Source organism: Abramis brama (assembly GCF_963993115.1).
Source record: "Abramis brama genome assembly, chromosome: 3".
In the NCBI taxonomy this organism is placed as follows: Eukaryota; Metazoa; Chordata; class Actinopteri; order Cypriniformes; family Leuciscidae; genus Abramis; species Abramis brama.
The window spans coordinates 12,322,143-12,348,466 of NC_139965.1; the positions used below are offsets into that span (position 1 = coordinate 12,322,143).

General features: G+C 36.1%; 2 protein-coding genes across 2 annotated transcripts; both read right to left on the reverse strand.

The window, feature by feature from the left end:
• Window positions 1-2,289: 2,289 nt before the first annotated feature.
• Window positions 2,290-9,875, reverse strand: tex261 (testis expressed 261). Its single transcript, XM_084109230.1, has 6 exons — window positions 9,685-9,875; window positions 8,832-8,911; window positions 7,280-7,433; window positions 7,135-7,202; window positions 4,272-4,374; window positions 2,290-3,277 (listed from the first exon to the last, which is right to left on the reverse strand). Exons 1-6 carry the CDS (start codon window positions 9,752-9,754, stop codon window positions 3,162-3,164), a joined length of 591 nt encoding a protein of 196 aa, XP_083965356.1. The 5' UTR covers window positions 9,755-9,875; the 3' UTR covers window positions 2,290-3,161.
• A 3,358-nt stretch (window positions 9,876-13,233) lies between these two features.
• Window positions 13,234-26,059, reverse strand: shtn2 (shootin 2). The gene is made up of 18 exons (XM_084109026.1): window positions 25,733-26,059; window positions 25,338-25,387; window positions 24,750-24,810; window positions 24,480-24,574; window positions 23,339-23,519; window positions 23,145-23,242; window positions 22,436-22,517; window positions 22,264-22,358; window positions 17,727-17,861; window positions 17,219-17,366; window positions 16,367-16,523; window positions 16,211-16,269; window positions 15,949-16,049; window positions 15,708-15,737; window positions 15,395-15,448; window positions 14,424-14,610; window positions 13,491-13,644; window positions 13,234-13,389 (listed from the first exon to the last, which is right to left on the reverse strand). Exons 1-18 carry the CDS (start codon window positions 25,764-25,766, stop codon window positions 13,362-13,364), a joined length of 1,749 nt encoding a protein of 582 aa, XP_083965152.1. The 5' UTR covers window positions 25,767-26,059; the 3' UTR covers window positions 13,234-13,361.
• Window positions 26,060-26,324: the final 265 nt, after the last annotated feature.

The window sequence follows — 26,324 nt, forward strand, 5'->3', positions numbered from 1 at the left end:
CATCTTTAATACATGCAGTGAATTAATACAGATTAATTAAACGTTTCTACCAGTTTAGACCATTAAGGCGTTTTGCATCTTTAATGAGATTATTTTCATTTTGTGATTTATTTATGAATTATTCTTGATTATTCTCACCAGATTGTCATTACAGTCATTTTTACTGTACCAGTAAATGTTTTTATTTAAAACAGAATAAAGGAAGTATACAAATTGGGGGTGACGATATATACCGGTATTCACAATAACCGTGATATTAATTTTTTTAATCATTATCGTGAATTCTTTTGGCCACGATAACCGTAGTGAAAAATCATGACAGCCCTAATACAAATAGCCTAATATCACTATGTACACTAATGCTCAAAAGTTTGGGGTTTAGTAAGATTTCATTAGGACACATTAAATTGATCAAAAGTGACAGAAATGTTTTTTTATTTTAAATAACCGCTGTTAACAAACTTTATATTCATCAAAGAATCCTGAAATCTTAATGGTTTCCACAAAAGTAAAAAAAAAAGACCTTACTGCCCCAAACTTTTTGAACAGTAGTGTATGAATATTTAAAAAAAATATATATATTTTTTTTTCACATTACAGTAGAATGGAAAGCAGTGGATTTATTTGATACTACACTACAGTGTAGTGCAGAAAGGGGAACTGAATTGGGAAAGCCAGGACTCGACACCTGGACGTGTTCTTGAAAGACTTTGTGAGATTCAATGGCACACTTTCCCAAAACGCAAATCTGACCAGAGGCTAAAATCTGTTGAGTAGCTTTTAACTGCAACATGCCTCTAAACATGCACACTCAAACCAACACTGACCATCATCAAGGTGTGAAAAGGTGAACAGAAAACATCTATGAGGGCAAAAAAAAAAAAAATCTTCAAAATGTTGCTGACGCTGAACTATGTAGGTGTGGATGAAAGCTGAACTCTGAATGCGGTTTGGGATGTGTCATGGAAGGTCGAAGTCGCAGCGACCCAAAACAGCTCTGCTGGCGTCACTGCATTAGATCCCAAAGGACGCTTGGCTTCATTTTTGACATGTAAGAAAACAGATGCCCTTTCACACTGAACTAGAACCAGTTTTCCGTATGTCGACTTTAACCTCAGCCATTACGAAACAAGCCACAAAATAATCGGATTAAAAAAGGTCCAGCAAAGGGCAACTTCCACCCTCCTAAGTGATTCTCTCCCAGATGAGAGCTTCCTGATGTGAATGTGTGCTGACCTTTCCTCAACCTCGCACTCCGAGAACAAGATCCCGACCAGGGCCGGCTCTGATCCCGACTGTCAGATAAAGAGGAGCGCAAATGTGTCCGTACAGGGGAAGAGTCGGTACAGACAGCGCTTACAGGCAGTTCTTCTCAGTCATTCTGATAATTTATTAGAAGTTCTTCACATTTAAAGAGGCTATATGCGTTTTTCTGAAATTTAAACTCGCGACTGACACCTGTGGCCAAAAAACAGAACTGCTCTTCCTTTCTGCTCGCTCTTGTACGTGCACACTTCACAAGTCATCTGCTGCAAGGAGGTCAACATTATGTTTACAGAGGTAAGAACAGTCAAATACATATATTGTTTGAGATAAGTGTTCTCTTACACTGATAAGAGTAAGTTTCTCCATTGCACTGCTTGCGAGTGTAGGCTACTTGCTGACTAGCGTTGGTGGCAGAGTGATCTGAAACGTTTAACATGAACGCGCTTGACGTCACATCCGCAGACAGCGCGGGAAAAATCCGACCCGACAGAAAATAGGAAAAATAGGATACAGGCTTATAGGTGCACCCACTGTGAGCGGACAAGGTGTCAGTATGCTCATCAGGAGATGTTTGAGTCATAAATGGTAAAATAAAAAGGCTATTGTTACGTTTATTTTGGGGAAAAAGTTGCATATAGCCCCTTTAACGTTTAAACAAAATCAGCATTTTTGGTCAGAGCTATATTATACAACCCAGATTTAAAAAAAATAAAAAATAATAATTATTTATATATATATATATATATATATATATATATATATATATATATATTGTAGTTCTGCTTGGGTGACTCTCACATAACGTTCATGAGGATGAACACGTCCAGATCACATTATACCTGAAAATATTTTGTTTGATGAAGACCTTTTGCATAAACTTTTTCTGATAATTAAGCACATTTAATAATATCATAATATACATATTTTTATGGATCTGAACACCTCTGAAACTAAAAAAAAAAAAAATTTAATTAACATTTGAATAAGGCATGTAAATTAAAAAAACACTTATTTTTAATAATATTTTTATTTTTTAATTCGACTGAAAAACAATGCTCGCCTTTAATCTTAATGCAATTTTTTGTTTTTCATAATTTTGAGATGAAATGTGATCCTTACTTGTACATGACAATGTTTACCTTTTAAAAACTCATACAACTGAATTTTATTAGATTTTTGTACAGCACACAAATGAAGCCTGGCCAACACTATGGCTCTCATGATTACAGTATATTTAAAGCAATATTTTACCCAAAAACTAGCTTTTCTTTAATCCTCAAACCACCGGATGATATAAAATGGACTTAAAGCTCAAATGGAGCAGAAAAGATGTAAACAATCCTTCTTAACATCAGATAATTAAAAAATGACTTGGTTAAGGTCCTACTTGTAGTGTGAGGCGTGACTATGTACCGACGGTGAGCAAACTGAAGAATAAACACTGGATTCGGGGGAAAACATTCCTTTAAAATGTGAACACAGAATCCAGACACATCGGTTCATTCATGAGCGAACACAAACATTGGCTTTTGAAGTGATGCGATTAGAAGAAAATCAGCAGGAGCCTCTAGCGCCGCTATGAAGCCGAAGCCCCTTCCACAATCATCCACATACAGACGAGTCAAAAGATTAAGCCTTTATAAATTAAAGACTTCTGAAGTCCTTTCATGGCTTTTAGACGCCTAAGAAAAAATTAGCTGCGACTCTCATCGTGAATCAACAGACTGATAAGTTCATTCAGAGTTTGTGCGCGTTTGTTCTGATGTGGTCCTACAGATTCAATCTCATGATCATCATTGCAAACGAATCCCTCCCACAAAAAAAAGATGCTGTCCAATGAAAGGGGATCAAACCCTCCCAAACCCCTCTGTCCGATGCTCATTTCCACTGCTTCATCAGTACATCTTCTGTCGGCTCGGCAAAACGGCCTCCTTCAAGAAGGAGAAGATGAGCAGGATTCCCGAGCGCTTGCCCCGCTTGCCTTTAGTGAAGTAGTTCGACACCACGTCATCTGAGAAACACACACACACACACACACACACACAACACAGAAAACCATCAATATATGAGGATAAGTGTGTATAGTAGCACTGTTAATGTCTGTCCAACACATCCAACTACAGGGTAGAAGTGGGCCAAAAATATTAATAATATATTTTAAAACATTTGATGATTTTGTGGAACATCCCTGAAAAAACAAAAAATTTGAAAATTAACATTTTAATATATTTTTTGAAGGCATGTAAATTACAAAAGCTACCATACAAGATGCATATTTTTGATACAAATATTTATTATTGTTAATTATTTTTATTTAATTACACTGAAAAACAATGTTCAAAGAAAAATGCACATTTGAATATTTTTCAAAGGCACGTAAATTATAATGAAGCAAATTTATTTTTAATAAAAGAAAAACATTTTATTATTTTATTTATTACTTTTATTTAATTAAACTGAAAAACAACGTTCAAGGTAAAATGCACATTTGAATATTTTTCAAAGGCACGTAAATTACAATGAAGCAATTTTATTTTTAATAAAACAAATTTTTTCTTATTTTATTTATTACTTTTATTTAATTAAACTGAAAAACATTTGCACATTTGAAAATTATTCCGGGCACGTAAATTAAAATGAAGCAGATTTATTTTTAATAAAATATTACATTTGTATTATTTAATTTATTTTTATTTAAAAGAATACTAGTTACAATCCTACTAAATTCCATTATATAGAGCTCCGTTAAACTCATCTGCTCGGCTTGGTTCAATCAAAAGTCTCTATATTTAATTAAAGCTTTTGCTTTGATTCTGAAGAAGCCTCGCACACTTTTGTACATTTTTGACATATTCAGAAATAATGTATTAATCAAATTACTTTTAATGACTATGGAAAAACAACAATAATTGCATACAGATTTCTTCTGTTTTCCCCGTTATATCACAGGGTTAGTAGTGCCTCAGGGTAGTTTCATGAAGACTGTATGAAAACACGTGTCTCACCTCCCTGCTGCACAGTGGATGGAAGGACGTTCTCCCCGGCCGAGAGAGACACGAAGAACGAGAAAGGAATCACCCACAGGCATATTGTGAAGTACGCCAGAACCTGAAAACACAGAGACGTTAGTCTCAACTCCATCCTCTAGTTCACCTACACTTAAAGGTACAGACATCATTTAATCAGCCTAACGTCATGTTTTAAAGAGATTAATACACAGCATTAAACTGATCAAAATAGACTTAGAATGTTACTAAAAGGTTTCTATTTCATATAAATGCTGTGCTTTCTATTCAAAGAAATTTCGACAAAAATATTAAGCAACATATTGATAATAATCATAAATGTTTCTTGATCATCATATTAGAATGATTTCTGAAGGATCATGTGACTCTGAAGACTGGAGTAATGATGCTGAAAATACAGCTTTGATCACAGGAATAAATTACATTTTAAAAGATATTACAATAGAAAATGGCTAGTTTAAAGGGTAACTCTCGCCAAATTGCAACCTAGGCTATTTTTGTTAATCTACCCGAGTCAAACATTAATGTAAAAGCATAATTAGAATGGAAATGCCACTTTTAAGATTGACCGTATTTTCGTTTTATTTATTTCCTAATTATGCTTTTACACTAATGTTTGACTCGGGTAGATTAACAAAAACAGCCTGGCGAGAGTTACCCTTTAACTCTCTGGGGTCTGAGGTGTTTTTGGGGCCCTTGGGATGTTCTGACATGCCCTGACATTTGTGCTTTTTTCAGTTGCTTATAAACATATTAATGGCAAAGGTGTAAATGCACTCTATATAGCACAAACAGGGCTACCGTAATATGTAAGCATCATGTATGTAGATGTTTGTATTTTTAAGAGAATAATGTTTATGCATGGTTATTGAAAAAAATAAAAATGAAAGTTGCTGAAATAAGACCACAAAACTCATACTAAATATGTGTCCACAAGACTTTTGACTAATGGATGTTGTCGCTTCGAGTTCTGGCTTCAAAATTATGTGAAAATAGTCTTGCTTTATTGTTCACATAAAACAATACATTGATTTAAATTGGGTAAGACAGGTTTTGCTTGGAAAACCAATATGCGAGGGGGGCGTGAACGAGGATAGCGTAATTGCTTGCATAATGAGCCATTCATTCAGGTGTGACACTGACTGAGCCAAGAATGAATGCAAGGACAAAAGATATATTTAAAAGAAGACTTATATTGACCATTTAAGATTTTGCTTACATCTATCTTATAAATATGTTTTGCTATTTTATTAAAAAGGTTACAATTACAACAATAATTACAATTTCAACAATATTTCAAGTGTACTCTTTCTTTGTAAAAAAAATTATTATAGGCCTACATTTTATCATATGTATTCATTAGTTTGAATATAGCCAACATTGGAACATCTAACATCTTAGTTGATGACTTTATTTTTGACAAAAATAGTATTTTTTATATATATATATATATACATGCATACATTTTATCATACGTATTTCAAAGTTAAGGATTCATTAGTTTGAATATCGCCTACATTGGAACAAACATCTTAGCTGATTATTTTTGACAAAACATATATATATATATATATATATATATATATATATATATATATATATATATATATATATATATATATATATATTTAACACGAGCAGAAATTGGCAACATTATAAGCTTATTTGATGTGGCAGTATTTTACAGTAAAAACTTTATAATCTGTCCGATTTTTGCAGTCGATTTTTACTCATCTTATTAGGCACGCATCTGTGCATTCATTCATTCACACGCAGAAACGCGACTCATATTTAAACAGTCTTTTTGCGTGTACAGACACTTGCGATTAGAACAAAGCATATAACTGACCTATTCCTCAGCCGGATCTGTTGCTCCTCGAAATGAAACTTCCAGAACTTCTGAGGTAAGTTTTCCAGGATTATTATCAAGATAGTTTTATTTCTCACAGCGTCGTAAAGTACATGAGACTGAAAGTGAACTCACGGTGTGTGTTATCCAGCTGATGTGGGCGTTTCACAGGTTTGCGTCCTCAGATTATTTGCGTTTGAACAGTGTGCGCTCTCCGTGGGCGGAGTCACATTAAAAATAATTAGCTGAGATGAGAACGACTGACATCTCTCTCTTTACATACATATTACATAAACTGAGAATATTTGTTTTTTATAAAAATTACTTAATTTAAAAGAAGAGAATTCAAGCTTCATGCCTGTGTGACTGATTGACTGAGTATTCGCTGAGTTATGGTTCATTTTCGGACGCGTTTCAGAATGGACTACACTGACAGAGAGAAAGCAGAACTCGCTTCGTGTTTATTTTTCTTTATTTGGCAAAAAGCACAACACTTTGTTTTTATTGTGAGTATACACAAAAATAATACACACTTAACAGGATCGATTGATGTACAACACAAGCATGTAATATCAAAATCAATAGAGTATTTTGAATCTCTTTCGCACTGATAAGGAAAAAAAACGAGCAGATCACGCCGGCGTGATTGCCGACCTCAGAGGGTTAAATTGTAATAATATTTAACAATTTTACTGTATTTTTGATCAAATAAATGCAGAAGAGACTTCTTTCAGAAACTAATCTTACCAACACAAAACTTTTCAAACGGTACTGTGTTTTTCTGAACTTAACTTTCACCTATTATTTCAAGGTGTCACTCTACAGCAAACTCAAAGCGGGATCAATAGTTTTCTTTAATAGGCTAATGTGAAAAAAAATCACATTATTATACATCCGAGTATCACCCTATATCTAAACTCCTGGGTTTAAGATTACATTGTTTTGGTCAGTAAAAAAAAAACAAAAAAACATTTTATATAAGATATAGCATACCTCAGAGAAAGGATAGTACTCCTCCGCAAAATACTGGAAGGCCATATAGTGGTTTAACACAACCAGTGCTGGAAAAGAGAGCAACAATAAGGATGAGAGGAGAACACTGTAAAACATACAGACTGTGAATGTCTCCATTACGCACCACATGACAGGATAAAGTTTGGCGAGGTCAGCATAATGTATGGAAACGTCTGCAGAAGACCAAAGTAAACCAGGTTTGTGAAGAGACCCACTCCCATCATGAGCGTCGGGAAGCCCTCGAACACGTACAGCCCGACCAGAACCGCTGTGGAGAACTGAGAGACGAGAGACATGAAGCATAGCCAACGTAACCTCACTCCAGGCTTCGTACAGACACTGTCAGACTGTTCAAAGACTACAATCAGAGATCTTCAATCAGAGATCTTCAGATGACGTCAACATCACCAATGCTACGTTTTCTATATGTGACCCTGGATCACAAAACCAGTCATAAGTCGCACGGGTATATTTGTGGCAATAGCCAACAATACATTATATGGGTCAAAATTATCGATTTTACTTTTATGCCAAAAATCATTAGGATATTAAGTCAAGATCATGTTCCATGAAGATATTTTGTAAATTTCCTACCGTAAATATGTAAAACATTTTTTTTTGTGAGTGAATGCAGCACAATCGCGAACATAAATGTAGGACTTTAAAGGAGATTTTCTCAATGTTTCAATTTCTTTACACCCTCAGATTCCAGATTTTCAATAGTTGTATCGCGGACAAATATTGTCCTATCCTAACAAACCATACATCATTGGAAAGCTTATTTATTCAGCTTTCATGAGATGTATAAATCTCAATTTCAACAAACTGACCCATGTGACTGGTCCATGGTCACATATATCATAATCATTAGTTAACAAACAAATCATTACTTCAATGAGCTCAATGTTTCTGCCTTAAATTATTACATTGTTTAAATTAATAAATTTTTAGCTAACTGTGATTTTGTATATGTACATTTCTGAAATGCATAACTTACACAGTTCCCTCTGATAACAGATCACTCTAAACTGTAATATGGACTCATGCATTTTCTGTATTTCTGTGAATTGAATTTCATTTCATTTATCAAAGAATATCTTTATTTTATTTCAAATTCTAAAAAAAGGTTAATAGATAAATAAACTGGTACCAAAATGGTACAAAAAAAAATGCAACACAAGCAACGACTGTGGTCACTTTAACCATTGAAAGGATATGACAAAGATATTTCTTTACCTCAAGAATGAAAACACTATCATATACGTGGATATTTATGAGCAATAACACGCTCATTCATAGCCATGCGAAACGACTGCAGCGTTAATTGTGTGAAAAGATTTAACTTCGATAAAATTAAGCAATAATTTCACACAGCCTATAAAAATTCAACCACTTCATAAATATGGGTGTTTTCAAGTCAAATTCAAGCACCTTGTACAAACCCTGTCACACAAAGCATGCTGACGCTTACATCAGTACTATAGCCACCAATGCAAACACACACTGTCTGAACAGTCAGATCAGATTTCATCTCTCACAAAATGAAAGTGTTGACAAGCCTAAACTCCCAAACTGGATTTGTGTCCTGTTCTCCAGATATGGCTCGAGTTCCTGTGATATTACTCTATGGATGCATCCCTAATGATGTAAGTTTTATATGATGACACAATACTCACCATAATCATATATTTTATAATGCGACTGGTGGCGACTGTGTACTCCTCTATTAACTCCGCCAGGTAATACAGGCCTGCAGCTGTGAGGACAAATAACAAAACTGAGAAAAACTACACATAAACATCTAAACAAACATGTCATTCAGATCTTACAAGTGTGTAAAAGTGCAGGAGCGATCTATCCATCCATCTATCTATCAAGTCTCTTATACATTCAGTGCTAGAGTAAGAGTAAACACAGGTGTATAAATACAGGTACAGGTGGAACTGCTGCTTTGACATGTTGCCAAGTTCTCAATCCTCATCATGAACACATCTGACTGCCAACGTGGACAGAGACATTTTACTGTTTTTATCTCCAATCATCATCATGTGGCACACGGCGAGAATTGAAAGAATAAAATTAGCCATCATATATATGCAATAGACAATTAAATACACACATACATATATATACTGTATATATGAAATGACCTGTAACTAAAATAAGTGTCCTGTCAGATGTAACTTTACCCTAACGGGTCTCATATAAATGGGCGGAGCGAAAACTAATCAAAACAATCCTGTACTCTGCAACCATACAGATAGAAATACAAAAACTCGAAAGCTTGAAACACAATGAGCTTATCGATTCTTATATAATATGACTTTAGTCAAAGAGATAGATATGAAGGAGGTTTTGTCTTAGCTCATCCCACTGTTATTCTATTCTACATCGTTATTTTCCCAAAGGCTTCTATTTAATGAAAATAAACGGATATTTGATTGTTAATAAGGCGCGCGAGCTGAGGGATTGCTTCGGTCGCGTCAGCAAAAGGAGGTTAGCGGCTAACAGCAGCAACATAAAACTCACCAATAGCGAGAGTAACGAAACATATCTGTATCACCAGCGACAACCAGCTGAGTAAATAAATAAACCACATCTTTTTAAAAGGGCTGGTCGAATAAATAAGAGACTAGTAGTAAACAATAACGGAGATGTGTGTCTCCGCTGCTATGCTAACAGCTGAAGTGGTCAAAGTTTCTTCTGCGGCTTCCTCAGGCGGAGCGAGACGCTGAAGTGGGAATCAGATCGCAGACAGCGCCGCTCAGGCTGGAGGCGGTACTGCACCTGTGGATATATCCGTCTTGGTAGATTCCAGCTCTAATAAAAAATAAATATAAAAATTAAACAAATAATAATAAATAAATAAAAAATAATAATTAATAATAATAATAATAATAAAAATAATAAAATAATAAAATAATAATAAAATAAAATAAAATACCTTTGGAGAACCAGGGAGTAGCGAGAGAGATTACTGCCAGTCAGAAGTCATCAAAACCTGAAAATTACCCAAATGGGAGCATGGAAATATGTAGTGATTCTAAAAATATGAATCAAATAAAATATTGGTCTTGATAGTTTCCAGCTCTGCTTAAAATAACATAAAATAAAAATATTTTAATACTATTTTAAATGTGGAGACAAAATTAATTTCAAGCATGTTTAGAACAAAATTGCTGGTGTTTCTGACGTCATAAAATACCTTGTAACCAATCAAGTCAACATGTGATCGTCAACGAGTGGATCTCTGAGCTGAGTGAGTGAGTGAGTGAGTGGAGGCGGGGCTCATTTGCATATTCCTTGAACCGCATTTACTAAATGAGGCAAGGGTGTAGAGTTACATTCAAGCTATTTTAAGGCATGAAGAATGTTTTTAAAAGGAAAACACATTTAAATATGTAATTTTGGTGTATAAAGACGAGTTTTAAGTGATACAATTATTGACTAGGGGGAGTTTAAGAAAAATAAATTCAGGCATGTGTGTATAGGCAGACAGACAGACAGACAGAGAGAGAGAGACAGATGTTCAGAAAAAAAAAGGGCTTTCCAAGGGCCTCACACATTTAGATTTTTTTTTCACCAGCTCTTCGCTTGTTTTGGTCATGCATATTACATCCACATCTACACACCTTCTTCTCCTTCTTCCTCACACAAACACAGATGTACACACACCTAAATCAGACACCTTTCAGATCCTGGGGAAAACCATGAATTACTTATAGTGTTTGTTAGATGGAAAGCTCTCTTGGGTGAGACGAATCCTTACAGAATGAAATGTCTTTTAAAAGTAAAGGAGCAAAAGTGAGTGAGAGTGGAAAATAATTGTAGACTCCATTTAAAATGCTTTTATCAAAGAAGAGGAGTGTGAAGGTGTTAGGAGAAAAGGCTGGCCTTTTTATTGCAGGTGTTTCCAGATGGACGGATAAACTAACCTAAAGGCTTTGACACTGGCTGCATGAAATATATTCTGATACTCACCTAATATTTGTGTTTTATGGTTTTAATTTAAAAAATAGACATTGTTTATAAGTCAACCTCTTTGCGTGGTGGTAAAAAATGACAATTTTTTTTCGATGAAATGAATGTATCATATTTTAGTTCGATAAAGTTTTTTATTTAATATTTTGTATTATATGGGGATTTTATGGTACTAAATTATATTTATGGAATCGTTAGGATCCATTTATTACCTGTTAATCACTTTTTGAGCATAGACCTGAAAATAAAATTTCCAACTTGAACTTCATAAATGCTTTAGAGCACAAAATTAAGTTTGCTCTCTTTTTAAAGACGACACTTGGCATGTTATTGCTGAAGTGAAAAAAGTAGAAAAAATAAATAGAAAAAGTTAAACTAAAAAAGTTATTTAAGTTATAATATAAATATTAGAAAATAATTTAATCTAAACAAGTTGTGTTCCAAATTTGAAGTTGATATCTCAAAATATGAGCTTTCATTAAGAATTTGTTGTAAAATACACGTCCTATTTATTTCCAATGCGCTCATTTTTGACTGCGAGGAGCACAAGTGTGACTATTTTTTCCAGGACCATTTAACCTTTTCGAATCATGTCCATGTCCATGTGTTTTTGTGTGTGTGTGTGTGTGTGTGTGTGTGTCCACATAGCAAGTGCCAAAACCAAAACCAAAGCAAAGTTTCGTACCATTCTGATTAAGTAAAAAAAATGGCCGAACATCAACAAAGGGTTAAATCCTATTTTGCAGCCATGGTAGCTTGAAGTCTTTAAGGTTAAGGGGCCGTTTACATGACACAGTTTTCAACTAAAAACAGAAAACTTTTAATGCATTTTGGCCGTTCATTTACACGACAACTGCGTTTTGGGGGCCTAAAAACGCAAATGGGTTTCAAAGAGCAAGTTTTTGAATACGATACAGTTGATCGTCTCAGTGTAAACTACAAAAACATGAATTTGTGAAACAGTGAAGTCATGCGCATGTGTATTACGTGTTCAGTCTATAGGCACGTTCTGTTTCTTTACAAAGTGACATCGCCACCTTCTGGCCTGGAAGCAGAAAACAGCGCTTTAGTCGTTTTCGCAGTTCCGTGTGAACGGGATAGTTTTGACAACGAAATGTTTATATTTTTAGTACATCATTGTCCTTTAACGTACCCTGAGTAAACTGTATCATCTTTAAACACTTTTGCATAAGTATCTGCCCCCATGTGTTTCAAGAACAGTTTCAGACGTTGCTTTTGTTGTAAGGTTTAGTAACTTTCTACTCAATTTTCTACTCAAAACGAGCATTCATACTCAAAACTCAAAAACACTGATTGTTATTGTGTACCAAGTATTGAGATCTCTGTATCCTTACCTTTGTTTTACAAAGTGTAACATGAAATCTACTCTGTCAATTACTTACATTTATCAAAGTAAAGCATATTTCACAAATTTGTTTAGTGCTACATTGTTTGAGTAAAATCTACAAACACAGAGTGAGTAAAATGTACATGAAACAGTCATGTGAAGTAAACTTTAAATGAGCAAGTAGAGCAAGTTTAAATGAGCAAGTCCTCAACAAACTCTAAGTGGCCATTTAAATTGACTTATTCTCTTTGTTAATTTTAAGAAGTTTTTACTTAATTCCATACATGTGAAATTCACTTTAAAAAGAATGAGTGCGAAAACTTGCAAAAGAAAGATTAAGTAAATTTTTCTTATTGTTTTTTCAGTTTTGATTGCATTATATCCTTTAATGATTGAGTCGAAGCCTTGATTCTAATCCAAATGAGATTCTTTGCTATTTTTTCAACATTTCTGTGCATCTGAGCAACAAATCCACCAAGAATGATGATAATTACACCAGAGAAGGATGCAATATAGTTTTATGAATATAAAAAAATGCCATGTTAAAGTCATTTTAAATTTCAATGCTTGTAAAATGTCAGTGTCTGATCTGTAATTCACTACAATAAAAGAATCGTTTAAAGGTCCAAATACTTGTGCAAGTCAAGTATTCAAGCAAGTGAAGTCTTTTAATGGAAGAATTCATGCCTCAAAAGAACAAATGTCCAACACAACAGCAAACACAGACCGAGGGCAAAGAAAAGACAGACTTAGTATGTGCAGAATGTTTTTTATTTCTTTCATAATTGCTTTTTGAATGCAGGGGTCCTTGGGTTTTTTCATTGTGGCTTTCGCACCACAGTTAACAGGGTTAGCGCTTCATTCAGCCTTGTGACATTTACTTCGAAACAAAATCCAAGAGGCATCTGGAAGAAGGAAATAGGTGTTGAAGTAATACTTAGTTCAACATCGTGCTTCTCAAAAAGTGCAGAAGGTCAGACTAAAAGACCCCTCAAACAAAGCTCACTTTTCTTCCCATATGACGGACTCGGAGGCCTTTATGCGAGAGACTCTCTTCTCTCGGTTCTGCTGAAGTCTGCGGAGGACAGGAGCGCTTCCGCTCTCCCCTGCCCAGGGCGAGGAGATCGAGATCGAGACCGGCACTCCAGCACTGGGGGGATCTGAGGGAACGTGACCTTACGTGTTATAATGCAGCTCACACAAACATTCACAAGCGATCAATAAATGAGGAGGCAGCTTTTAAGCACCGCTGTGAAGGATATCTCGCTTCGAAAGTGCATCCAATTAGGCCAATAAATCTGATTCTAAAATATAAAAAACCTGCTAAAGTTTCCTTTTAAACAAACTGCTTCCAAGATAATGTGTAAAAAAATATCTGAAAATTCTAAGATAACTGAGAAGCAAAATAGAGAGTGTTATGGAATATATTTTTCAGTTGTTTTAAGCATAAACCTCATTAAATGGGGACTTAATATTTTATTTCTTATTTATTTAAAGACATTTCTGAAAATTTGGGGGTAAATTAACACTTTATGTAGAAAAATCTTTTTTCTTTTATTTATATAGTTGTTTGTAGGTTGGTTGGTCAGGGTTTTTTTTTTTTTAAAGAAATATAATTCTTAAAAAAATAAAATTTCTTAAATATTATAATTCTTAAAAAGTACTTTATCAGTTCTATTCTCTTTATTTAATTTCCTAAAGGAAAATATGCATTTGGCAGACACTTTTATCTAAAGTGATGTACATTGCATTGAAGGAACACATTTTACATGTGATGAAATTATATATATATATAAAATAATCTGCAAATAAACTCAGCATTTACTGCTTTTGTTTACTGTGTTTGCTGATTATTTCAATAATAAGGTTTAGGATTGACCAGGCTTGTGTAAACTGAAAGTTTTTCGGGAATGTGACGGAGTAAAGGAAGAGATGGTACCTTTGGGTTTAGATGGAGGAGGTGTGTTAGGGTTAGGGTTAGGGTTAGGGTTTGGTGAGGTCCCTTGTTCGTCCCCCATGGCCCGCCTCCTCCTCTGGAGCACCATCTGAAGCTCCGCCTCCCCAACATTACGGCTGAAGCGTTTTTTCAATTCCACCTTTCGGGGGCCAGGCCTTCTCATGGAAACCTGAGGTACATTAAGGTTGCATTAATACAGTAAGCCACGAGAGGTGATGACAGTGATTTTACGATGGTTAAGGAGCCCCAAAATTTCCTTAATTATGGTAAAATCACCAACAGAAAACGTACCAATGTTTAATAAACCACAGTATAATTTATTAGCTTGTGACGTTTGCTGCAAGTACAGATCAAAAGTTTGGGATCAGTAAGATTTTCTTTTAAGGAAAAAAATACAGCAGGGATGCATTAATAGATTAAAAGTGACAGTAAAGACATTTATGATGTTCCAAGAGATTTTTATTTCAAGTCAATTCTGCTCTTTTGAACTTTCTATTCCTGAAGAAAGTGCATCACAGATTCCACAAAAATATTAAGCAGCACAACTTTGATAATAATAATAATCAGAAATGTTTCTTGAGCAGCAAATCATCATATTAGAATGATTTCTGAAGGATCATGTGACAATGAAGGCTGGAGGAATGATGCTGAAAATACAGCTTTGATCACAGGAATAAATTACATGTTAAAAGTATATTGAAATACAAAACACCTATTTTAATTCGCAATAATATTTCACAATTTTTGACTATATTTTTGATCAACTAAATGAGCATAAAGACTTCTTACTGATCATGAAATTTTGAACTGGTGCGTCAAATGTGTGTATGTGCACTTTTTAATTATTAGTCAATTTAATCCCAGATATTATTTCCTTATCTGAAAGTATATGAACTATGTATAACCACTTAAGTATATTTCATTGTTGAAAAGTTACAGAGATCTTATTTTACCAGCATCCCCTGTAACTCCAGCACAGCTGATTTCCGGTTCTCAGACCTCTGCTCCTGTTACACAAATGACAATTATTTTTGATTAATAATAGTTTGTTATTTCTGACCAGTTACTTTGTAAACATATAATTCACAAGCAATATAGCAAGTGATTAGGCATGTCACAAAATGCACATAGACAGAGAAACTAGGAAAGCTCTTCATAACTCTAAAATGTAATAGTAATCACCCAATAGTACATTGCAAGACGACCTGAAAGAACATGATAATGTGCAACTGTAAATAAAACAATCTGAAATAGTGTATCACTCACCTTCCATGCATTTTCATCATCTGGTACAGCCTAAAAAGTCCAAATGACCAAATGTCAAATATTTCATATCAAGCACAGTAAGGTACAGTACGTCTATGGCTCAGATCATGTTATGCACACGCTCATATGGTTTCATATCCTTCACACGTTTGATTATTGTCATACAGATGGCGCCTCACTCACTCCTAAGCACAGTTTATGTACAGCAAAACATGTTATAATTCAACTGTGACAGACCCACCTGTGGCGGCCTGAGAATAGGTTTGAGAGTGATGCCTTTCTTGATTCTTTCCATCATTTCATCCACAGCTCTGGACTTCATGTCCTCCGTAACTGCGGGTTCTGTGAGAAAATCAACACAGTTTTCATTGAGGACGGAGGAGTAGCTTTTACTTTCCTCGATTTAACTTCAACTTCTATTGTTTCTTCCTGTCTGCCATGTTGATTTTGCATTTTTCTATCTGGAATTACACATAGTCGAGCGTAAGGTATGATTGACTTACTCTCAGTTTGAGTGGTGTTTTCTCCACCCTTTTTTCTGTTCCTCAACGCCTTCAATGGGCTAAATATACAAATGATTTGCCATTAATAACAATCTGAATCGTTTATTCTGTCATGTATTTTTATGTTGGGAATATTGAAAGGTGCTGAAGACTCACTCAGTGACAGATGAAGATGGAGGAGGAGGAGGAGGAGGTGGTGGAGGTGGAGGAGGAGGTGGTGGACCAGCTGGATTTTCATTCGCCTCTTCCGATTGGTCAGATTGGTTTGAAGGAAGTTGCTCCATTTCTCTCAGTTTATCCTGGAGCATCTTGACTAAAGTTTAAAAATTAAACATTCCAGTTAAAACATCATGGCCTGGTTTCACAGACAGGGCTTAGATTAAGCCAGGACTAATCCTTAGTTCAATTAGTGTATTTAAGTAGATTTTATAAACGTGCCTTAGTAAAAAAACAAAGTAAATATAGTTCTATAAAATTATTGTGAAATTATTTGGTAAGAACATGATGAGAAATGTTTGAGTTTATATGGAAACTTTGGTTGCTTTAAAATCAGGTTTTTAATGTTGTTTATATGTCTATGTGGAGTTTTTTATATGAATTTACACATGGTTTGTCTTAAAGCATCAGAGAAAGTATTTTCTCTTAAAACTGCAGTGAACCAAAGACAGTCTCAAAAACACGCTTTGAAATCGCTGGTGTTTCTGACGTCACAAACTACCTTGTAACCAATCAGGTCAATGTGTGAACATCAACGAGTGGATCTCTGAGCTGAGTGAGTGAGTGGAGGCGGGGCTCATTTACATATTCATAGAACCGCGTATACTAAATGAGGCAAGGGTGTCGAGTTACATTCAAGCTATTTTAAGGCATGACGAAAAAAAATTTAAAGGAAAAAACTTTTAAATATGTCATTTTGGTGATCAAAGATGAGGTTTAAGGGATAAAATGATTGACTACAAGAAGGTACTTTTTCAGCATTATAAATGTAGATTTATAATGTAGACCTACTTTCCTTCTGAAGTGCCGTGACAGATTGCTGTGTGTCTCTCAGCTGAGCCTCAGCCTCGCTCTTCTCTTTCTCGCTGATCTCCAGCTTGGTTTTTACTGCAGTCAGATCTGTCAGAGTGTTGAGATCCTCGCCTGCTGTCTGTGAGATCTACATCGTGTCAAATTGGGGGAAAAATACCATTAAAGCCGATTCAAATATCGCATTGGTTTGACACTGGTTAATTTTTTACACATTAAATGACACACTTTAATATTTACACATAATACATTTTTTTTACACATAATTATTATAGTAATTATTTAAGTGCAAACTATGGTATAATAAGTAAAAATATGTTGTTGTTTTTTGCACAGCTGTTATTTTTTTGCACATGATGTAAAGAACAGGGGATTGTTTAACATCATGAGCTGGAGTGAAACGTTTGTCACCCATATAATCATCACGACTCCATGTTTCTGACACAAAACCCTGAAGCGTTATCATGCGCAGATACACTGACACACTCACCTGGCTTTGGTAACAGAGTCGAATCTCTTCCAGAGCTTTGCTGATGTCAGTCACTTGACTCAGAGCCTGTTGTAGTTGTTTCTCAGTCTCTGCGTTCTGAATCTGTCTCTGGATTTCCTTCTGTTTCACCAGCATCTGTAGACCATGATGTTCAATCACTCCATCATTCACCCGATCAACTGATCAATGTCAACACGCCATCTCTACACTATTCACTATTCTATCAAACAAATAGTCTGTCTGTCTGTCTGTCTGTCTGTCTGTCTATCTATCTATCTCTCTATCTATCTATCTATCTATCTATCATCTATACCAGTGGTTCTCAACTCCAGTCCTCGGGACCCACTGCTCTGCACATTTTCTATGTCTCCCTTATTTAACACACCTGAACCAGATCATCAGCTCGTTAGGAGAGACTCCATGAACTGATTTGAGTGTGTCAGATAAGAGAGACATACAAAATGTGCAGAGCAGTGGGTCCCGAGGACTGGAGTTGAGAACCACTGATCTATACTGTATGTCTATCTATCTATCTATCTATCTATCTATCTATCTATCTATCTATCTATCTATCTATCTATCTATCTATCTATCATCTACACTGTATGTCTATCTATCTATCTATCTATCTATAGTATACGATTAAGATTCTGTACTGTATGTCTGTCCGTCCGTCCGTCCATCCATCCATCCATCCATCCACTATGCCAAACTTCAAACTTCAGCTTCAAATCTCTTTGGACTTTTCCCCTCATTTTTAGAAATGCCAACATTCAATGCTCCTTTTTACAACCTTCCCTATATTTTCTTTTAATTGTTGAGCTCAGTGGGCATGTTAATTATTCACGCAGAGAATTATCTGAAAGACTTTCATTCAACAGAACAAAACATCAATACAATCAGTTCACACAGCAATGAAATTTAGTTTGGAAAACCAAAAACGAAATCATCCATTATCTCCCTGAAATGCTTATGTTGAAAAGCAGAAACGGCGAGCAGGAAAGGGAAGTGAAAGCTTGTCATGCGGCGGACTGTTTGGACTCTCACTTCTCACCTCCATTCACTGCTCTATCGTTCAGCTCGCAAGAAACGTGGACCTAAAGCACCAGCCGCAACCCCTGCGGAGGCACGATTACAGGGAAATACATGTGCTTTACGAGTCTCTTACTAGAGAGTCTCTTTGTGCGATGACGGCCTGTTTTTTCTCCCTTTCGTATTAGTCCGTCATTAGACCCTCAGTGACTAGAAAAAAACACTGAACAAGAAGAAGATGAATGTGTTTTCAAAACAGATGGAAAACAGAAAAATGGAAGGGGTGGCAATAAAGAATGTCATTCAAGCTGTGTGGTGTGTGGCCACACATTCAGAATGAGTTTGAGTGGTGCGCGAACCGTCGGGGGTCCCTTTCACAGGTGAAGGCCCCCTGTTGGGACCCCCATTATGTCTGTGTCTGCAAATGGGGAACAATATACACAAAGCCGACAAAAGAGATGGCAGATAGGAAGTGTCAAGCAAGGACAGGGGTTTAAAGAGCGGGCGATTTTCAAACTGCCATCTCGATGGGTGCTAATTACCGCAGGAAGAGACGAGGGATGCAAAGACAGATGCCACTTTTATGCAGAGATGCTCATTTAGACTGAATGAATGCTAAACCGACTGGTATTAACAGAGCCAGCGGGACTGGCATGGTCAATGAGTGAGTGCTTGTCTGTGTTATCTCAATCCAGTGTTTTCTCTTCTTTGTTTCGTGTTTGTTTCATTAATGCAGGTCCATAGTTGTAAGTGTGAATTGACCCGATCCAGCCCAAAACTCCCATGGCCCTTGTACACACTCGACTAAATCAGAAGACACTGCACTTCCTCCCATCTACTGTCTATTGATTCAGATGTTGCCGTGTTGTCTTAGGCCTCTGAGCGAGAAGTGTGTTTTTCTGTCCTGTCTGGAAAACAGATATTCGGTAAATATGATTAAATTGTCTAGCTATATGTTAAATGAACATATCTTGTCAGTATGCCTCTTTCACCTTTTTTTAATACATTTTAAATACATTTTATTTTCTACTTTATTTCTTACGCATCTGTTATGATTAGCTATTTTGTGATTATTTTGAAGTCCTTCTGTAAAGCACTTTATATTAGGCCTATTGCGTATGAAATGTGCTATATGGCTACTATGAATAAACTTTGCCTCTAAAAACATGAATAAAGTCCTCATTAACAGCTTCAGAATTAAGGTGTGATCACATTTCCTGCTGTGTGGTGAAATTTCACAGCGAAATCCAGTCTTAGGCTTTATGTCGAACGTCACATGAACAAAGAGGAAAACAGGTCTTGTTGCGTCCGATTGTTGGAGAAAGTGTTAACAGCATGGCGGCGATATCTATAAACTTTTAAGGTAATCAGCTAACCTAGCTAGTTAGTTTTTATTGTTGTCATTTTATTTAATTTTGTAGCTAAATTTTAGAAAACTTTTAGATATCAATGTGCATGTGACGGACTTTGGCTATGCTCATTTGGTTGCTACTTTGAAAGCATGTTGAGTAAAACCGCTCTATATTTAATGAAGCACATACAAAAGACCTGGACTGGAAGCCATGCAGCCCGTTTTACAGAATAAGGAAGTTTGTTGCACATAACCCACATACTCCAATAGGAATCAGTGCGATCAAAAGTTTTGGTTGAGAGTGAAAAAGTTCCCCAAGCAAATTTCGCTCATGTTCAAGTGAAATCATCGCATTCACCAACAGAAATCTGCTTGGTATAAGTGACTTGACCTATGCACATCGCTACCCTACTGACATTAGACAATTGGCCCTTTTCACATTTCCGGGTTTCTCAGAAGCGGAAGTCGTCATAGTTGGGAAAACTTCTATAGTGGTCAATGAGAGATAGCTATATTAAATATATAAATTTTTGTCTTCCTATTTGCTCAAATAGCAAAAGAAAAAAAGAAAAAGTTTTCACAACTTTCAAAAAGAGGGGAAAATATAGAGAGAGATTGATAACAACAGTAAGGAGAGAGAAAAATGTCAACTTTACCGTCACTCCCACAGCCACCGAAACACCCTCACAGCAGCAGTAACTTTTTAAACTTTGATGCAAAGGTAATATAATACAAATAAGCCTATTGCTAGTGTTATAAATGTACACACATTTAAAAAATAAAATTTACATATAAAAAGCTTTGCAGGAATTACAATGCGACCGTTAAAACGCGTCATCGTCTGTGATAAAGGTCCATGGAACTTTCCCCGCGAAATCTCGATTTCGAATGTGACTGCACCTTTAAATTGTTATTTTTAAATGCGGGTAACCTCATTCCATTATTTTTTAGCAACCAAACATAAACGTTAAAGAACGCACCGCTTCCTGTTAGTCACGTGAGAGTCATTTCTACATGCTCGCGCTAAGAAGGTTTTTTTCTTTTCTGCTGCAAAACTAGGCTGAGATTTCCGCGATGTAATAACGGTCAAAATTATGAGGCGGTAATCGGGAATGTGACATTTTAATTATTACAAGCATTATTGTCATCTTTATTTACACAAGGAAGGGGATCTTGTTTACATCAAAGTGGAATTTAATCTACATGGAACTGAACCCAAAGTCTATTTATAAACCACACAAGTCAACTGACATAGATTTACTGACTAGAAAGTGTCGTTTTTGTGCCTATACGTCACTGTGTGTGGAACTGACAGATGTAAGTAATTCTCTCCATTATCGTTTGTTGCTTCATAAAACCCTATAATGTAAAATATTGTGTTTTAAGTGCATTTACAATGAATTATCTGCTGGGTTCACCCGCACCACAGCGTGTTTGCAAAGCCTTGTTTACACATGGTATCAAGATGCGTTTTGGTCGAGTGGATTACAAGTGGACAACGCTTTTACTGATGACTTTTTTGTTGTTAAATTACATTTCAGTCCCTCGCAGTCTCGTTTTCAATTCAGTCAAAGATTAAATATGCGTGGCTCAAACTCTTTGACAGCAGACCTCGTATGTCAGAGCGTCCTAAACTTGTTCAACCCGTTTAATTTGACGCTTTGTTAAAATAACTTTTCCAGACAAGGTTACAGCTTCTTAAGTGAGCAAATTGCTGGAGCTGATTTTCTGGCATTTTGGCAACATGGCCTCTAATCAAATGTTAAAGCCCCCCTGTAGTCAATAATTTATGATTGGTTACAAGGTTGTTTGTGACGTCAGAAACACCAGCTATTTCAAACCGGGTTTTTGAGACTGTCTTTGGTTCACTGCAGTTTTAAGGAGAAAATATTCAGCAATGGTGTCGACTTATGAATTTGCACATGGTTCGGCTTAAAGCATATTAAAAACACCACACAGATATAAACATATAAACAAGCCTGATTTTCACCACTGGGGGACTTTAAATTAAACGCAGTGTGTGTGAGTGAATAACTGGGCAATGAGGCAACTTTCTTGGTGTCTATGTTGTGCTATCTGTCTAACTTCAGTCATCCTTGTTCTTGAAGTTTGGTCAAATTAGATTATTTCAGATTTCTCCAGTTCAAAGAGTACCTGGTGTGCAAAAACTTCAGCATGCTGCCTGAGTCCTTGCTCCATTTCGAGCTTCTGAGACATCTCTGAAAACTCTTCTGTAACCAGCTGGGACACTGAGGACCGAGAAACTACAGTCAGTCTGTCGTTCTGTACGTGCTCATCAATGGGGAAATATATTCGTCTGACTCACCTCTCTTCATTTTATTCACAGTTCTGCTCTGCTTACTGAACTTCCTCAGAAGAGCCTCTTTCTCCCCGACCTCCGTCAGCAACTTAAAAGTAGAAAAAGAGTTTGAAGTTTAATGAAATTCAAAGTCTTAGGAATTCAGGTCACATTTAATGAAAGTAGGGCTCTGACAAGACCACCAAAAAAACAAAACAAAAAACAGCGTTAACGTTGATTTTTGAGGCAAATTGTTCATCATTTTGTCAAAATACTCTGATGTGAACGTCTGTATATAAACATACAATTGCAGTCATAAAATGACATACACCTTGTAGAATCTGCAAAATGTTTTAACAAAATAAGAGGGATCATAAAAATGGCTATCACAAAACAAAGCAAAAAAAAAAAAAAAAAAGTATTTATCCAGGTAACGACACGACACCAACACAAACTTTTGAACAGGGTAAATTCGTCTGACGGCTATTATTTTGTCTTGTCGACTACATATAACACCTCTTATCTGAAATGGCATATTAAGGGTAGTACTACATTTAAAAAAAAACTTCAAGCAATTTTTATTAAATTAGCCTATTATTTTGTTAAATTATTAACATTTCGTAGATTTTGCAAGGTGTATGTACATTTATGATCACAACTGTTTGCATGTCTAACATGACCATATTTTATCTGCCTTTTCATGTGATTGTGGTCCCATTTGCAGGCACTATTATACCTTTTCCTTCAAATCTTCCTTCTCTTTCTTAAGAAGCTCCACCTGTTCACTAAGCTGAAATTTCTCCCCAAGTAACCGGTCAACAGATGACTGTAGTTCTGTAATTACAAACAGATTGGACAAGGCTTATGGGAATGCATTTTTTAACCACTTTCGAGGCTGGTGTTATTTAGAAGCGAGGCTACGGGTCCCACCTCTGATTTGGTTCTGACTCATGAGAAGTGGATCTTCACCGCACTCTTCCTCAGGGACCGGCTCAGAGCTGGAATCAGCCTCAAGGTCCAGGTTCAGGATGGAAAGGTGTTCTGCCTTTTCTTGAATCAGGGGAAGGATAGCTTGACTTTGCCTCTTCAGTGCCTTGAAATCTTTTGTCACCTGTGGGTTCAAAAGTCCCAGAGATTGAGACAGGGTTGCTTTTTTTTTTTTTCATGTTAAGCCTCAATATGAGGTTTGTCGCAGTCGCACCCCTTTCTTTATCCAATATCTAATGTGAACAATATCCTACATATAATATTTAAAGTCCCCCTGTGATGAAGCTTTTAATGTTTTTTATATGTCTATGTGGTGTTTTTAATATGCTTTAAGACAAACCATGTGTAAATTCATAAATCGACACCATTGCTGAGTATTTTCTCTTAAAACTGCAGTGAACCAAAGACACGGTTTGAAATCGCTGGTGTTTCTGACGTTACAAACTACCTTGTAACCAATCAGGTCAACGTGTGATCGTCAATAAATGGATCTCTGAGCTGAGTGAGTGAGTGGAGGCGGGGCTAATTTGCATATTCATATAACCGCGTATACTAAATGAGGCAAGGGTGTCGAGTTACATTCAAGATATTTTAAGGCATGAAGAATTTTTTACAAGGAAAAAACTTTTAAATATGTCATTTCGGTGATCAAAGATGAGTTTTAAGGGATACAATTATTGACTACAGGGGGACTTTAAAGGTCCATAATCTGTCCTTGAGTTTCACTCAGTTTCACTCTTAAAAATAAAAGTTCCAAAAGGGTGTTTTTGCAGTCATGCCATTGAAGAGTCATTTTTGGTTCCCCAAAAAACCTTTCAGTGATCAGCTCTTAAAAGAACCAGTTTTTCTTAATGTGAAGAACATTCTAAAGAACCTTTAGTGGAATGGAAAGATTCCATGGATGTTAAAGGTTCTTCATAGAGCAATCAATGGCAATAAAGAACCTGTATTTTTTTGAGTGTGGGATAAATGACTCAGTTTGGAGAACATAATAAAGCTTGTAACCGATATGGGGGATGTGAAAATTCTCAACAGAACAAATACAAACTGTTAGACTTGCAGGAAAAGGGAAGTGTCTCTATACCTTCAGCGCCAAGGCCTCTGCGGTCTCCCTGCAGGACCGCTCGATCTGAAACTGCATCTCTAAAACATCCAGCTCCTTGAGCAGCTGAGAAGAGGCTGACATTTGAATAAATCAGATTAGCACGTTTTCATTGACACCGCAAGCAGTTTATGTTGCATTCTGTTTAGTTATGTTATGCGAGTTATGTCAAGGTTTAGCCATACAGTAAATGTTTTTCTCACAGTAGATGAGTTGATGCATGAGGATATTGCAATGCTAAAAGACTCTCACCCTCCTCCATCCTTGACAGCTTTTCATTCGCCTCATCTCGCTCTTTCTCCAGAATCTCGCACTGTATAGCAGATTACACAATGATAGTCATTTTGAAAAAAATTGCACAATTTTATTACAAAAAGTATGTGTGAATCGGTTAAGCAACGACTCTGTTTGCGGAGAATCATTGGCTATGTTCAAAACAGTGCAACTTCTCATTGGGTTTGTGACTCTCTCCCACAATTGCAATTTGCAATGTTATTTAGGCGTTGCTTGTAGTTGCAACAAGAAGGGGCCTGATTTTATCCGCCCCAATATTGCTCATACTATGTCTATAATATGCAGTAAGAATATTGTAGCGGGCAAATGTTCTGGGACAGCAGATGAGATGCTACTTTTGCCAAAATGTGTGGCATAAAATAGAGCATTCTGCTGTATACCGTATCCCACAATGCAATCTGCTCGGCCAGGACACCGCTAGCTCAATTAAGCATGCAAACTGCTGTTGCATGCTGTTGTAAAAAGTATATATAGTGCATACTGTGCCATAAGTAGTGCTATCGTTTGCATTCTGAACAAAGCCATCTTTACTTAATCAGAGATTACCTCAATGTCTCGTTCATCTTCTGAAGACAGGGCGTTCTCCTCCTCAGACTCTATAAGACAGCAGAGGAAGTTTTCAGATTATTCATGCGTTTCATGTATAATTAAAAGGCAGCCATATTAATAAAAAATAAAAAAACAGTATTCTGAATGCTTCTTTATTGAAGTTCTGTGCTGTATGTGATGTTATTATTAGGGATATCTGTAAAATTAGTCATTCACGATATTCTGTGGTCAAATGTTTTATTTCCAACATTGCTCTTCCATGTTCATTGGACTGACGACCACTTTTATCCGTTACTGTTAATATATTTCATTACCCATATTATCCAGTAGAATAAAAGACCATTTTTATAGTTTACAATGAAAATTTGAAAAGGAGAAAAAGTGTATCTAACCTGAAATTCTTTCGTCCGGTTCGAGATTCCACATAATTTTCTCGAGCTTCTTGTTAGCGTCTGTTCTTCTAAATCCCTCTCGGTTTCTGAGTCTGTCGCTCTCTGTATGACAGTGTAGGAAGAACTGAAACTAAGGTACCGCTCTGCTTTTTATTTCTTCCTATTTTGTTACGTAAATTCATACAAAAGTCCATTCTGCTTTGCCCTTTATGGTTAACCGAGTCAACAGTGGCTATTTAGAAATGATTTGATAAAGCAACATTCATCACGCTTGTCCCTTGTGAAAGCACAAGCAGCCTGCCTTGATTTAGTGGCACAGTGTTGTCTGAACAAATGCAAAACATGTTTATGCACTTATAAGATTATTATATCCAAAGCATTTAAGGTCACGATGTGTGTTTTCTAATCTTGGCTTTTTGTATCAGGCTTTAGCTGTTGAGCTTTTGCACTCATAACGGTTGAATTTTACAGTGTAGAATTGATGGCCTTTCTAAAGTAATAGATTGTTGTGTAAAGTCCATTTACACACAGGATCTTGGAGGGTCGTCTGTCATTGTGTCAGACTACAGTCATGAGAGCCAAAATCATGTGT